Source organism: Botryllus schlosseri, chromosome 4 (genome assembly GCF_051294905.1).
Source record: "Botryllus schlosseri isolate E-star chromosome 4, Bs_hap1, whole genome shotgun sequence".
Taxonomy (NCBI): Eukaryota; Metazoa; Chordata; class Ascidiacea; order Stolidobranchia; family Styelidae; genus Botryllus; species Botryllus schlosseri.
In genome coordinates, this window is record NC_137239.1 from 22,166,377 (window position 1) to 22,181,851 (window position 15,475).

The following is a 15,475-nucleotide window of genomic DNA, read 5'->3' on the forward strand; positions in this document are numbered from 1 at the left end:
GGGGAATTATTCTTTATGATATTGTAGCTGTAGCACGCGTTAAAGAATACGGTCTTTAAACTACGGTAATATAGCCTATTAGGTAGGTAAGAATCAAGTGAATGGCATTTACAGCATCCGGAACGTCTATTTATTCACACGACATATATTCAAGGAATTATTTTCGTCACAGTGTCATGCAGCAAGTACAACATAAATTCTCCTTGGTCCGTTGGAACCATGTGCCCCGCATCCAAAACCCACCAGAAAGAGAAATTATCCAAATCTTTCGAAAAGCCACCAGTGTCCACTCCTGTAAGTACACATGAAATCTGTTAAATAAGTATATGTAGTAAACATAATTTTCGGAGTGTAAGTAGGTGGATACATCAGATCATCATTCCAGGTATAGACCAACATGTTCAGTGTTCACCCCTGAAATGATATATACCATATTGCGATTTCATAACCAAACACGTGTATCAAGAAGTATAAATACAAAATTAGAATTCACATACCATCTTTATAGTATCGAGGAGTCCAACGTTTCGATATAAACTCCTGTGTGCGATTCCACTGAAGTCTTTCGACCCATAATTCTTGACCTTTAACACGGTTTATTGAAATGAATGAACTTGGTAGGGATGGGAATATAATAATATATGCTGGGCTGCTTTAGATTATGATCTGTTAGGGCATTAAACTCAACGTATGTCGCGGGCCAGATTCATGCCTTCAGATCGCTTGCGCGCAGCGCCGATCAAAGAATTTTAAAATGCTTCCGTTTATATTGTCCTTGTTTCTCAGTTAATACTTTATTGTCACGCATTATATTATATTATATTATATTGTGGGTTATGAGGGCACTATTCTAGCATGAACGGAATTGTCAAAATACCAAGATTGATTTCTTGAATACAGTTCAAGCCGTTAAAACCCTGACTCCAACGGCAATATGAGTTCCTATGCTTCCGTTGTTTTAATTGCAATCTGACGAATACAGGAGATTTAACTGTAAACACGGACTTTGGAATTTGGTTTATCACCATCAAATCGCGTTACGGGTTTCTCTGGAAGCCGAGGACATTTTGTGTCAAAAGTGATTCAGCAGTGCCACGGATATATACTTATATTTTGGTGTAACTATAATATTCTCCATGAAACCTGCATATAACGGTTTCGCACTAGAATTTTCGCTTCTGTGAATAACTACTTTTTTCCATAAATTTCTGAATTCAGTGTCTCTTTTGTGCCATCTCGAAATTGTGTGTCAATGTCACCGACTTACTCCTAAAGTAAAACTACACCATCATTGTCGGATAGTGAAGATGTGGCTTATGAACATGCTCGACGTTTGCTGTATTGAGAGATTCTGTAATGGAACTACTGTATTTCTTACTAAAATTCTCAACATTTATTAGAAATGTGCTGGATAATAGGCCTACATGAAATCCACAATCTACGCAGAATGGCTTCGCGGGTCGGATGAAATCGCCGGATGCGGCCCGCGGGCAGTACGTTTGACACTCCTGCTTTATGATCACTTTTGTGAGGTCAGCTATATAGCATTTTGAACTGACGAAAAGGGAGTATAATCACGGTTGATTATAAATGGGCCACTGCGTGATATTACAAAGATCCATAAATTTGCAAAGGTATGTAAACGGAAGGGTTACTTTTAATCGCAGGAGTCCTCAAATTTCAATACCCCGAGAAACACCTATGATAATTTTCAAGCCTTTGCGGAACCCAAAAGTTTTGGCTGGGTCATAGAAAACAAAATGTACCACAATACACATCTAACCATACATCTAATACATTGACATAGATAACTGGTGTCCACACTGACTTGTGCATCAACATAATGCTAAAAGCACAAAACCATCAAAACGTAATTTTCACAGAACGATACCAATTGCTTGATTATAAACGAGCTTATATACTAGGATAGAATTGTCATTTCAGAAGGATGGAGTTGTGATTTCGAACTCCAAACTTTGTTGCGTAGGCTACTGCACACGGCCTACCACCACAAGAGTCACAATTCGACTATATACTGCGGTCGGGCCTAATTAGTAATTACGTGCAACCCATGATGACCAAAGCCGGCGTATCACCACTAATCATACATATGAGTTGAGTGTGTATTTTGACCCCCGCGGAACCACTCCTGAGCTTGTCTCACTGAAACCGCTGTGTTTCGTGGAACACTGGTTACGAACCACCTCATTAGCGTAAGTTTTTATGTAGTGATGTCGTTTACACTTAAGTTCGATCGTTTTAGGAGAGGTGATATAACTGCGGAAGGTCAAATACAAAACAGTTTAAGAACCATACTGCGCGGTACGGTAATGAACCCCTTAAAATGTAGCTTGTCACCGCACCAGTCGTGTAGCCTTTTCGTGAAATTACCTGGAGTGTCAACAATCAGATCAAGCATTCCGTTGTATACCACCACCTTGTATCCGTCCGCGATGTTTGCGTCGACTGCAGTAGGCAGATGAAAAATCAGTGTTTACTCCGCGACATTCCAAGTAACTGATACCCACCAATGTCTATGGTCGGCTTCATGAAATCGCCGTTCATCGCACTGAACACATCACCGGATTGTCCACCCCACGTTACAGTATCGGGTATGATCTCGAGATACTCTTTGAAGTATCCATTCATCAATTCATCCAGAGAGTACACAGCGTATGGTGCTACGTGTCGATCGAATAGGCCAGCTAAAAGAAGAAGAACCTGTGTTGTTGACCGAGGTCGACTCCAGAATCCCTTCCTAAGTGCTGGAGGTTTATCTAGACTCCTCCTCGCCATCTGATTTGCGTAGGCGGTGTCTCTAGAAGTGGACCGTGCTACAATTCGGCAGAGATACGGAATCATAATAACAAATATCAGCCTGTTGTAACTTGTATATGGCCATTGTAGTCGAACACCACTTACAACAGCAACAAGAACCTACCTAGATGACGAGTAAATTTATTTTGCCTGGACTATAGCAGTCAGAAAATTCGAGTTTAGTCATTACTAGCAACGATTACTTCAGACGAGTTTTACAGAAGAGCTGATCCACGGTCTCACGGGACAGCAGGTTCACAATTCTTATCGATAGGTTGTCACAATAAACAGTATACTTTGTTCGTTTTACACAGATAGATGAGTGATACGTTCTTGCGAGCAGGGCTATTCCAATAAATTTAGTATTACGAATTACGTTAATGATGCGACTATAGACTTACCCAAATGATCTTTCAATCCGAAGTGTTTTCCATCTTTCGACATCTTCGGTGTGGTAGGTAGACGATGAGGATAAAGAATATTGTAGAAATCGACATTATCTGTGTTCCGTAATATCTTGAAATAAACATGTATTAACTTTGGTTACATCAACGAGCATCATACATCAATTGTGCGCAACGCCGGAAGAGCTACAAATTGCAGCGTCTAAGGAGCTAGGTCCGACACCTTCGCACGCTGAGGCGATAATTAACGAAGGTGGCAGTAACGTAGTACTTCTATACATTCACCGAGTACTCAAGTAGGTTTTGTTCTACTTTCATTACATGTTCATGTGTCCATGCCTTTAGATTACTACCGTTTACATGCCTTCTCATCAGTTTGTTGCGCAAAACTACCCGTTTTACGGTTTTTGATATTCTGAAGTAGGAAGTAGTTTGGAATCACTATTGCTGATGAAATTGTCATAACAAGAGAACAAAATATTCCCCCTATCACCGAAAATACACAATTTTAAGTTTCATTGGTCGCGTTGGTCGTGAATACCTCGCAGGTTATCAACAGTACGACTTGAATGTACAATTAAATATAGTATTGACTCAAATATGTGACGCTTCGACCAAATCGAGTCACTTACTTACTTATTTGAGTAGGCTACTTTTCAGACATTTTGTATGCTTCACTTGACGTAGTTCTAACGAGACTTACAAATCGCCGCTTTTACTTTTTATTAAATTGAAAAATTTCGACTTCTCTTTATTTTCTACTTGAGTAGCAAGCAACGCTAACTACTTGGAATATGTATATTGGGGGGATGGTGAATTGAATAAGTACCACCTACACATGCAGGAACTGGCCACTTGAAAGTGCGAATCATGGCTAGCTCGCTGCACAAGCGGTTTCAGTTGACTACTTAGAACAAAATGCACATATATCTATCTATCTATCTATCTATCTATCTATCTATCTATCTATCTATCTATCTATCTATCTATCTATCTATCTATCTATCTATCTATCTATCTATCTATCTATCTATCTATCTATCTATCTATCTATCTATCTATCTATCTATCTATCTATCTATCTATCTATCTATCTATCTATCTATCTATCTATCTATCTATCTATCTATCTATCTATCTATCTATCTATCTATCTATCTATCTATCTATCTATCTATCTATCTATCTATCTATCTATCTATCTATCTATCTATCTATCTATCTATCTATCTATCTATCTATCTATCTATCTATCTATCTATCTATCTATCTATCTATCTATCTATCTATCTATCTATCTATCTATCTATCTATCTATCTATCTATCTATCTATCTATCTATCTATCTATCTATCTATCTATCTATCTATCTATCTATCTATCTATCTATCTATCTATCTATCTATCTATCTATCTATCTATCTATCTATCTATCTATCTATCTATCTATCTATCTATCTATCTATCCATCCATCCATCCATCCATCCATCCATCCATCCATCTATCTATCTATCTATCTATCTATCTATCTATCTATCTATCTATCTATCTATCTATCTATCTATCTATCTATCTATCTATCTATCTATCTATCTATCTATGTTGCTTAGCTGCATTTGAGAGATAGCATCATCCGAGGGTACTTACCGCGATTTCGGTGGCGTACCACAAGCTCGTCGCATCATCCCATCTGCCTTCATCTACAGCCTGCTGCGTTCGTGCCGCGGATGATTCAACTTGACTCAAGCCATTCCGGTCAAGGAGAGACTGTAAAGGAAGACGAGTGATTCCCATAAAATAAGCTCACATTCAAGTCTTTTATCGTTCATCGATGCGTCGGCGATTTGATGTACATATGATTAATATAGATCCCATCTCCTTTATTGCGGGGATTTCGAAAACTAATTTAAACTAACATTGGGTACCTATTAAAATGTGAATGGTGAATATAGTTAACAGCTATTCGTTTGAAGCATTCACAAGAAAGTTGAGCTGATATGTTACAAACATAATGCTCAATTCCGTTACCATTTCCACACGATCAAGAGTTGTGTTTAAAGGACAACATGTCATTATATGTGTCTTGCTCGCAATGAGCCGACTTCTGTTCACAGTATAGATACTTTAGTGTACTTTTAGGGGCAATGTCCTCCTCCGTAACGCTAGGAAATAAGTCTTTACTCACCGCCTGGTAAAGATATTGACCCCAGGTATTCACCGAATCCATCGGAGATATCCAAGCATCTCCGAGTCCAACCCCTTTGAAATTGCTTTGCAATGTCCCATTATTGACGGCCTGTAGGTTAGTGATGTTCAATGTATAATAAAGATAGTATACTCCAATATTATTGCAGTGATGATCAGTCTCCGAACCATGGAATGCTCTTACCGGGCTAGAAATTAGAGATTTCTTCAAAGTATAGCCATCATTTTGGACAGACAGAGTAGGATGGCGCGAACCCCAGAAAGTTTCTGGTTCGTGTGACAACGAACTTTTAAATAAGGAAAATGCCTGATACAAACAAAATGCTCGACTGTACGTATGTGTAGACGTATGTTCTTATTTAGGCTTTAGGGGTCAATCACAGCCGCAAGAAGGCTAAATCGGAGCCGCATGCGGCTCTGAGAGCTGCGGTCAAGAATTTCCGCACAAGACAATTATTTAGGACCACGAAGCAAGTTCAAAAAAATTCAAACGATCTAATATTGACAACATTGAATCCTTAACTCTACAAAACTGCACGCTGGTTGGAGCTTACAAAGCCGATATAACAATTTAATAACTTTTTGGCGTTAGCTATTTCGAATCGTTCTTGAATCGCGTAATATGCTACCGTTTGTAAATCAGTTATATAAAGGATAGTAATGAAATTACTCGCAAGGGTAATTAGGGTCTGAAGGATTCATCCCCCGGAGAGTCGTTTGATCACAATATGAGGGCCAATATTACCGTTTGGGGGGTTGAATGTGATCCACGATATTGGACTTGCGTTCTTAAAAACGCAACGGAGCATATCCTAGCTGGTCTTAAAAAAATAGGATGCCCCAGTCACTTTGACTCAACGGAATAAAATTTGTTGTTCAGTGTTAATTTTGTGAGGGACCGTTTCGTGATTTTGTTTGAAAATTTTGAGAACCACTGCTATAGACTGTGTGCATCAATGTTACTTAACCTCTTTAGTGCTCCTGCCCCTTAAGGGGTAATAAAATGTCTTGTACCCCCTACACCCAGGATAGTTTATTTGTTTTGGGGTATTCATGGTGTTTGTCGACTGCTATGGTCATTTACACCAGGCCGATATACTTCATATTTTCCGTAACTGCCGACTTACAGCACGGCCCACCTCTAGGCTTTTGTAAGACACCGCTGACGCGGATGAGGTGGCGAGGAGGAGCCTAGGTAAACCTCCAACACTTAGGAATCGGAATTCGGAAGTCGACCTCGGTCGGACTCGAACCCGCACCCATTGGTGTTGCAGCCGCGGATCATACCACTGCGCTATCTCGCCACACAGGATAGAAACAGCACTTTGTTGGGCAGCCCCCTACTGTTGGTCTTCGGCACCCGGAGGGCTTTAGGTACAGCGTTTGTGGACATAAGGAACAGGAGATATTTCAGTGACTAGAGATGTCAATATCGAAGGTTTGGCCAACGTGATGTGTTTTAGGAGTCTCTTTGGCAATGAAGTTTACTTGGTTACAGGTGAATCAAAACGTCGAAGGTCTTGATGTGTCCTGCCGAATTATGATAGTCCCGCACGAGCAGGTTTCACACCCCTCGACTTATGGATTCTAACAGCCTTAAGCGACCATTCTCTCCTGATTGCAATTGCAGGCCAGACTCGTTTCCGCAGTCATGTTTTATTTTTATTATTAGCCTATTATTATTTGGTCGGAGGGGATGGTACCCAAATTGAAAGTCACAATTCTCTTGACACGACATTTCAAGTTGAGAGAATCGCCCAATGATATTCTACTTTATGTCGATTGGCGAAATATTTTTGGTCCTTAAATAGGTTATAATTGTACACTGCATTTCCTATCCGCTACTTTGGTGCTTCGTACCACCAAGGGGTCCATGTAGTATCCCCGATTAAAATCCACTGGTGTAGCCTACATGTATGTTGATATCAAGTGACAAGCAGGCCACATTTTGCCACATTTCCAATTCATGATGACAAAACCGGACCCCTAGACGATTCTAGACTGAAATTTGTGAGTTCGACTTGGACGCGACCTTTCTTAGAATTACTCAGACTCGGGCTAACTCGATGGCAAAATGAAAATGACTCGAGTGGACTTGGAGTGACTCGGAATGCCGTAAATTTGTTAAAACCATGGACGCAACATTGCAACAAACTAATCGCGTATCAGGGGAATAGTAATAGATCAGAAGGTCGCAGCTTGGTATTGCGCTAACTAAGCACGTATAGTTTTGGCAACCATTGGCAATCTGTTAGTTACATCTTTGGTCGCTAAACCATGTTATTAAGGCCAATTAAAGGTACCGAGTACCGCAGTGGTACGCTCCAACGATGTAACAGCAATGGGCCGTTCGGCGTTCCGACATTTCAATCACTCGGACACATTCATTAATATATTTATATTATATTTGTATTTTTTCTGCTCCTATATTTGAAGATATTTGGCCATGAGATTAATAGCCTACATATCAGAAGTATACCCGAATCCTGGATTGGAATTACAATGCTCAACTTAAAAATGTTTTGATATCGGATCAGTCTCTATTATTAATCTGATGGATTCAAAATATTCATAGTAGCTGAAAATTATAACCCGATAGCTTTTATGATGGCATCATACATTTGTCCGCCCATATGGTGTCTATATCTTATTGGTAATATATATCAAGTACAACAGCAATTCTATTCAAATAGTTATAAATGTAATGATTCTTTTCGTGCCAGGCCTAAATTGATACAAACGTAAATCCCATTTTGACGATGTGTGTTTACTGTCAGTCTGCTGGATCGGCTCACTTTCAATAGGAAAATTCATTCCCGCCAAATAAGGCCTACTTGGAAAGACATAGAACACCTCTATAAATGTTGCGGCCCGCGGCGTCGTCAAAACTGGAAAACTGGCCCGAAAGCACATTTGAGTTTGAGACCTCTGACATAATTCAATAATATGCCAAGGGTTTTGACAATTCTAACGCTGGAAATATTATCTACAGAAATACCATCGAGGAGGTGGTCGTGGGAGTTTACGCAATACGACCTGTAACTGGAAGTTTTCAATAATTTCACGAACATTGTTTGTTGATCATGGCGAAGTGACGAAGATCGCCACCATAATTTTTTTTTAAGTCTAGATTTCAAATTGTAAAAACGTAACTTCTGCCGGTTGAAATTGAGCCACACTTTATGTGCAACGTTTTTAAGGCAACTCATCATTTTCATGGGATCTTGCGTGAAATTTGAATAAATTAGTATTTAGAACAGCCCACCTGTACACATATTTGATATTTCGTGTACATCCACACAGGCAGACAAATAGTGCTATATACACAATACACGTTGGTATAGCATATCATTATACATTGCTCTGCCACAAACGGATTAGATACTAATTCTAGTATTCATGCTATACCTTAACGATTTCCCTTCCCAACACCGACGCCATTTTTCCTCCATACGATTCACAAAAGATGTAAAGAGGACTATCCTGTGTGCATACAAGAAATGTTGCGTACTTGGGGAGATCACGGGAAATTTTGTTTGGAAACCTGCAAGCCGGTTTTGCTGTAAAATCCTCTCATCAATTCCACCATATCAAGTCCTGCTTGATCGATATCTGTCGCGTACTCCCCTTCGCTGGTCACATAACTGCAATATAACCACGTATGATACTATCCCAATGGATTGGTACAGGACTTGGTTTCGAATCGTCTATTACTTCCGGAATTGGTCAAAAACAAAGTATATCTATACGTTTTCTGAGGACCCAAGTAGGATTTGAATCACATACTCTCCCTATTTATACTCGGTTGTTTCTTTTTTAAATATACTTTTAGAGCAAAACTACTCACTTCTTTCACTTCGTATTTAGTAAAGCAGAAATACATTTTGGAATATATTTCCATCTTGTTTATACGAGTGAAACCGTCGCAACGACTAGGTGAGATAGTCCCTGCATGGCGGTAACGGAATATAGTTTCGAAAACCTACGAATGGCCATAGACATTGCAGTTTTTTTACGTTAGTCACGAAGACGCATCTTGCATATTTCGAAAGTCGCCAACTTCGATTATCTGTTAAAGAAGTCGCATGACTTCTTGACCAAATCTACTTTTGGAAACTTACTTGAGTACTTTTCTGACTTGAAGTAATTTTAACTTGTCTTGGAAATCGCTACACCTACTTCGCTACTTCTGCCTCCCAATTGAGTGGAAATTGACAGCTATACTGGTGCTTGCACTTGAGTACCAACAAGGGCTATTGTCACCACCTCTGATTGTGTTGCTGATGAAATTCATTTGCTCGTGGTGCAAAAGACACTGTGTTTTTATATGCACCATTATATGATTTTATTAAGTAATAATATTAGTGATAACTCCATGTTATATCATGTTACTTCTACTCTTATCTAGGACCATGTGGTGGAAATAAGTATATTGAAGGCCGTGACAATATTTTCACAATGCTGTTTTATCACATACTCATAGTGACCTTAGGAACTAAAATTATTTGACAATGTTAAACTCGGAAATTTCAGCAGGAGCAGGCACCTGTTCACACAAGACTAAATACGAATATAATCTAATATATTTAGAATAATTATTACCTGTATCCGGACCCAACAGGACTATCGATGAATAGGACATGTCCAAGACCAGTCCATGAAGTGGGACGTCTTGTCAAGTTAAGAAAAAGGGGTCCCAGCTCTTCGAAATTACCGTACCCAACGCCTGATGCTCCTGGACCACCCTGATGTATGAATCACGCGATTATATGTCAGAACACTTCCAATGAACAAATTAGTAAGGGCAATCCAAGGCTATAAACATGCAGATATATGTACCGTGTGACATGTGGCATGCCCTCTATCTAATACAGAATAAAGAATAATATCTAATAAGAATAAAGATTAATAATTTGTTGGGTTTGTATGATATCTCAACTGAGCGATGCATGTGAAAGCACGACAATTTACAGGGCAATGGGCCATCTGTATAGGGGTAGTTAAAGTATAGTCAGCTTTTGCACTTAGTGGAAGGAGAAGTAGACTTTGAGACGTTAAAGGCCACGCGATGAAAAGCAGACGTATCAATTTCCAAGACATTTCAATAACTAGCCTACTTCAAGTGGAAGTTGGAAATCAAGGTCTGCAAAGTACTCATTTAAGTAATTTCAAGAAGTAAATTTTGTTCAAGAGTCGCATATACGTTTGGTAGGCTTACCATATTTTGGAAATGTAAAAAGAGGACACTTTTTCAGAAATTTCAGACATGCAAAACTGGAGAAGAATTCTCAAAAACCGGTAAATTTTTCCCACTTCGTGATCGGTTGACTAAAATAAAAGGTCATCTCTTCCGCTGAATGACTAAAAAAAAAAAAGAAAAAAAAGGTCTTCTTTTCGCTCAGAGCTAAAATCACCGCTTTTCCCTCCGAAATACCCGCCGGAGATTCACTTTTGCGCTAATTTGCGGCATATCACTCGCAATTTCCTCTAAATCTGACCTAAATTTTCAAAAAAGAGGACAAAATCTCCAAAAAGAGGACAAAAGGGCGTCCTCCGAGTCCGAGGACACTTTCAAAAAAGTCAAAAAAGAGGACAAATCCTCTTAAAAGAGGACGTATGGTAAGCCTAGCGTTTGGCAGTAAATCGCATGCGGCGTATTTCAAAAGTGCAGGAGGCAGTCTTGTGACTGAGGCAAAACTATCAATAAAACTACAAACAGGCGCTATTTTAGGAAGAACGGCCCGCTACCAAGATGCAGGAGCTATTCTGCCCACTTCAAATGACACTCACACATTAAAGTGATACAAATCTATCTCACAACTAGTTTATGTAAAAATACGCTAGCTCAAAGAAACTGTTAACCAAAAGTGGGATTATAATTTAACATCAAAACCTGCACTTGAGGAATAGGAATAGGACGCCGTTAATTTTTTCCGTGGTGTTTTTGGGGCATATACACCGACCGGTCATGAGTGCATGATGTAGGTATGCCGCTGGACAAGGAAGGTGAAGAAATAGTATTGTAAGGCTTTCTAAGTCTGGAACCACCACTCCATGCAATCCCCGTATTGCTGAGCGCTAAGCGTGGAAGCCACTGATACCAGTGTTAGTAACCACGACATTGTTCTCACCCACGGCCTACCGATCAAAAAGCTGGACGCTCCAACATTACCCTATCGTGTCGGATGGAGTAAGTAAAGCATACTTGTATAGTCTGACCAAATAGCCTAGTAGTACTTTGTTACAGACCGCCACTGTATCTAGGCATGATCTCGTGGAAATTGTAGCTTGACGTGACTTCAGATCGGCTCACCTGAAGCCAGATGAAGATAGGAACCGGATCCAATGGCTCCAAAAAATCTGGCGCGAACGATTCATCGTGGTGATACAGCAGCCAGAACATGTGAGCACCTGGCCTGACCTCCACGTACCCGCAATCGGTACTAATACCCTCCATCGGGTCAACTTCAATGATATCGACTTGACAGCGGCATTGTTGCAGACCTGCGAAAAAAGATATCATACCCAGCGGTAATGACCACACCGGTAGGAGTGACAAATTCAATCTGAAAAGTATATTACCGAAAATTGACAACAGAATATATAGGTATAGGGTAAGAGTGTGTACTGTGCAGTGCAACATGCGACCCGCGTGCCAGTTTAGAATGCTGTTCCAGTTCCAGTTGTCTAGTTATAGACTAATTCGAGTGATATGCCGGAAATATAATTCTAGTATAATTTGCTACGTGTATCTTTACTGTAATTCTAATGTTAAGCTAATTTGTGAAGTGTCTCTATGCTCTAATTTTGGTTCTAATCTAGTTTATGGTATTACTATATATGCTAGAAGAGTTAATTTGATAAGTTCCAGCTGCGGTCGGAGGGATTACGAGACGGGACAAAACACTGACATCACTAAGATGCGCAATTACGCATACGCTGAATTTGCACGAGGAAATTTTTGACAAAATCTTTTCACAAACTTGAGATTTTCTGTCGCTATTTTCCTTGAACGATTTAGAAATTCTATATGTATTCAGATACCGAATTTTATAAATAAATCCAACGGCTTTGGTTACATGTAGTTCCAATATTGACGGTGGCCTTCACACCTACCAGAAAGATTGTGTATGTCACTGTGTTATCACTATTTTTCTATATCAAGGCCAATTGTCGAAAAGATTAGATTGAGCAACAATGGATTAACTATGCGCGGGTACTCACTACTCACTTATGGTAACGACACAGTCCAGAATTACGATCGACCTGTACATCGGGTAACTAAATAGTTAGTAGCAGGAATTTTTATTTATAATATAAGAGTATTATATAGGTCTATATACCGCACGTGCATGCTACGAAAAATTATCGTGAAGTAAATTGGCACCGTTATTGAACCATGCATGCAATTCACATCTGGGCAGACGGAGCACACTTGCAATATATGCATGCAGTATCGTTGCCGGTGTCCGGAAGGCACTCATACCTCCCTTAAAGTTTCTACTTGGTGACGCCATTCCTTTTCATCGCCTCGCATGTAATTATTTACAATATTTCGACCACGAAATATGTATATAGCAACAGTCATACTGCAGAATTCGAAAGTGGTGGATGACAAGTATGAAAAAAGTAACCTATACCAGCACTTATGCCTAACAACTTTTGTTATTGAATATCAGTTATTAAACTAGGTTTTAGTTAAATTAACGTCTCTTTCTCAGTGAGCAACTCGCGATTTTAGACGGCATCCACACTTTTAACAGACTTTGGTTTGATTATGTCAGGTCATGCAACCACAATGTAGCAGTAGGTGATGAAAAACAATATAATAGCTTTTCGAAATGCGCCACGACCCTCGTTCTTGAATTCGGCCATTTCATTTGTTGTTGGAGTCATGTAATCACAACTCTAGTCTGGTGTGGCTCCCACATAAAGTACGAGAGCTCGAATGCGGTTCTGAGGTTCTCACACGGAAGAATTTTGAGAACAACTAATAGATTGAAAGACCTGGTATATAGGAAAAAAACCTCAGCTATCAGACGTATGACTTACCCAAAATGGTCAGTAATCCAAACAGTATGCGCATCCTCTAGAAAGGTAGGCTGTAGATTCTAGTTAAATGAACTGACTATCCTTGATAAACAGATTTTTTAATGACAAAATAACAATAACCTATATTGCATTCACTGTAACATGCGTCTTGAGTTCACTAGTCTGACTATATCTAAGGACATGTCAGAATGTACCATACGATTTCCATAACGCCTGAAATAAACCTTACTTGGCTTAAATGCCACATTTGCTAAATGCTGACAAGTCATTAGTTGTATTAAATTGCTCTATGCTAACAATACTCTGAACACAGTGCTTTATTTGCGATGTCGCAAATTTTGTTGTAGCGATCGCTCAAATATATATCATATGAATCACTGATCAAATACGTTTTATAGTCACACGACAGTTCGATGGGCTTAGGCCTACATGATTTGATTGCATAATTTTATTTGTCCGCCTAATTCATTTTCGTTATGAACACATCATTCGTGAATACGAAATTCGGCAAGAATGCAGTGAAGTCATGGTTATTTTGTTGTGATGATTCCTTATAAAATTAACTTACCACATGAGTTACAACACAGGAATCCCATGCGGTTACCATTTAAATCACGAAAGCGCATGTATACGCAGTTACGAGCTCGTTAGGCTGTAACAGTGCACATCTGTACAGTATATGAACACTGAAGTCATCATAGAAATGCTCTGATGATGTACAGCTTCGGTACAGCTTCGACATTCAGCAAAGTATCTCCGTGGGTGAAGTCATCCTGGCGATTCAAGGAGGATCGGAATGAATATAACCAAAATCATGTGACGTTACGTAGACATACCGATATATTAATCTAGAACAGTGTTTCTCAAACTGGGGGCGCGAGTGCATCCTAAGGGGGCGCAGCCGCCCGAGAGAAAAATGTTTCTTAAACTCGAGATGAGTTTAATTTGTACTGAAACTTCCAATTTTTCAATGAGGCAATAATCTTAACTCTATTCCTTTCTAAATTTCATAATTGCGACGCGTCATCCCTACACCGATTTTATATTTTGACTTATACCGTTACCGGACCTCGCACCGATCAAAAGATGTCTCCGAATTCTCAGTGTAACTGGTGAATGCGTGTATCTGACGCTCTTATGGTCTGTCTAAAAAGCACCCGTGAAGACTGAAGAGGGAGTGGAAAGGCACAAATTGATGTAGAAACAAGATACATCCCTATAAGGTCGTGTCATATGCCATGTATAATAAGTCTTTTAAATCTAAGAAACATGGATTTAAATCGAAGTGACTTACAATAACGCCGAAATAGCCACTCCTAATATACTCAGTTATGACACGTTCTGTAGGATACCACGCTTTTTATGGCAGCTCAAAGTGCTCAGTTGAATTACTATGTTGCCTTACACCTGCTACCCGCAGAGAAAAATTGTTTTTCCAGTGAGGTGGTGCCATGTCTGAATGACTTGCGACCCTCGTCATTTGTTTTTGATTTAGAGACCCATTTCGGTACGTTTGAGCTAAGCTTAAGTGGAGTAATAAAAGCGATTTGACACCAAAATCGCTAAAATATCTGAATGCTACGTAGGGGAGATGTGGTACCGATGGATCACTGGGACCGAAAATACTTTGAAAATTCTCTATGATAATACCATGATTGCACTCCGTGAACTTGTCTACAATTGCATGCTGGCAAAATCTTTCCTCACGTACAAAAAATTTGACGTGCGCGAGCAATGGGGTCTCTCACAGATGATTTTTGTTTTAGGGGGTGTAAACTAAATTTAGATCGACATATACATTGTTCTTTGTAACCTTCAACACGAACAAACCAGCAATCATTTTTATTGTGAAGTGTAGGGCTTGTATCAGGCTATATAATGGCACCTATTATTTTTTTCAGTACTTTCCTTGAGTGGACTTTTTTTCGATTTATGTATAAAATTCGTAGGGTGGGGACCGATGATACAATAGCCAAATCAAGCAAAATAATCAAGC

The 15,475-nt window shown here is 39.5% G+C and overlaps 1 protein-coding gene across 1 annotated transcript; it reads right to left on the minus strand.

Annotated features, from left to right (window-relative positions):
• Window positions 1–107: 107 nt before the first annotated feature.
• LOC145437437 (retinoid-inducible serine carboxypeptidase-like) lies at window positions 108–13,662 on the minus strand. Its single transcript, XM_080314697.1, has 12 exons — window positions 13,480–13,662; window positions 11,741–11,931; window positions 10,030–10,172; window positions 8,972–9,071; window positions 8,836–8,910; window positions 5,408–5,518; window positions 4,870–4,989; window positions 3,219–3,333; window positions 2,529–2,705; window positions 2,392–2,466; window positions 498–584; window positions 108–292 (listed from the first exon to the last, which is right to left on the minus strand). The coding sequence occupies exons 1-12, from the start codon at window positions 13,511–13,513 to the stop codon at window positions 150–152; spliced, it is 1,371 nt and encodes a 456-aa protein (XP_080170823.1). The 5' UTR covers window positions 13,514–13,662; the 3' UTR covers window positions 108–149.
• Between the last annotated feature and the right edge of the window lie 1,813 nt (window positions 13,663–15,475).

What these genes read in the sequence shown, in the direction of transcription:
- LOC145437437 (XM_080314697.1), bottom strand. Translation starts at nt 13,513, where the DNA reads ATGCGCATACTGTTTGGATTACTGACCATTTTGG. An exon ending in TGGATTACTGACCATTTTGG is followed by an intron (nt 11,932 to 13,479) that starts GTAAGTCATACG and finishes CTTTTTTCGCAG; the next exon opens with GTCTGCAACAATGCCGCTGT. An exon ending in GTCAATATCTTTACCAGGCG is followed by an intron (nt 4,990 to 5,407) that starts GTGAGTAAAGAC and finishes CTTCCTTTACAG; the next exon opens with TCTCTCCTTGACCGGAATGG.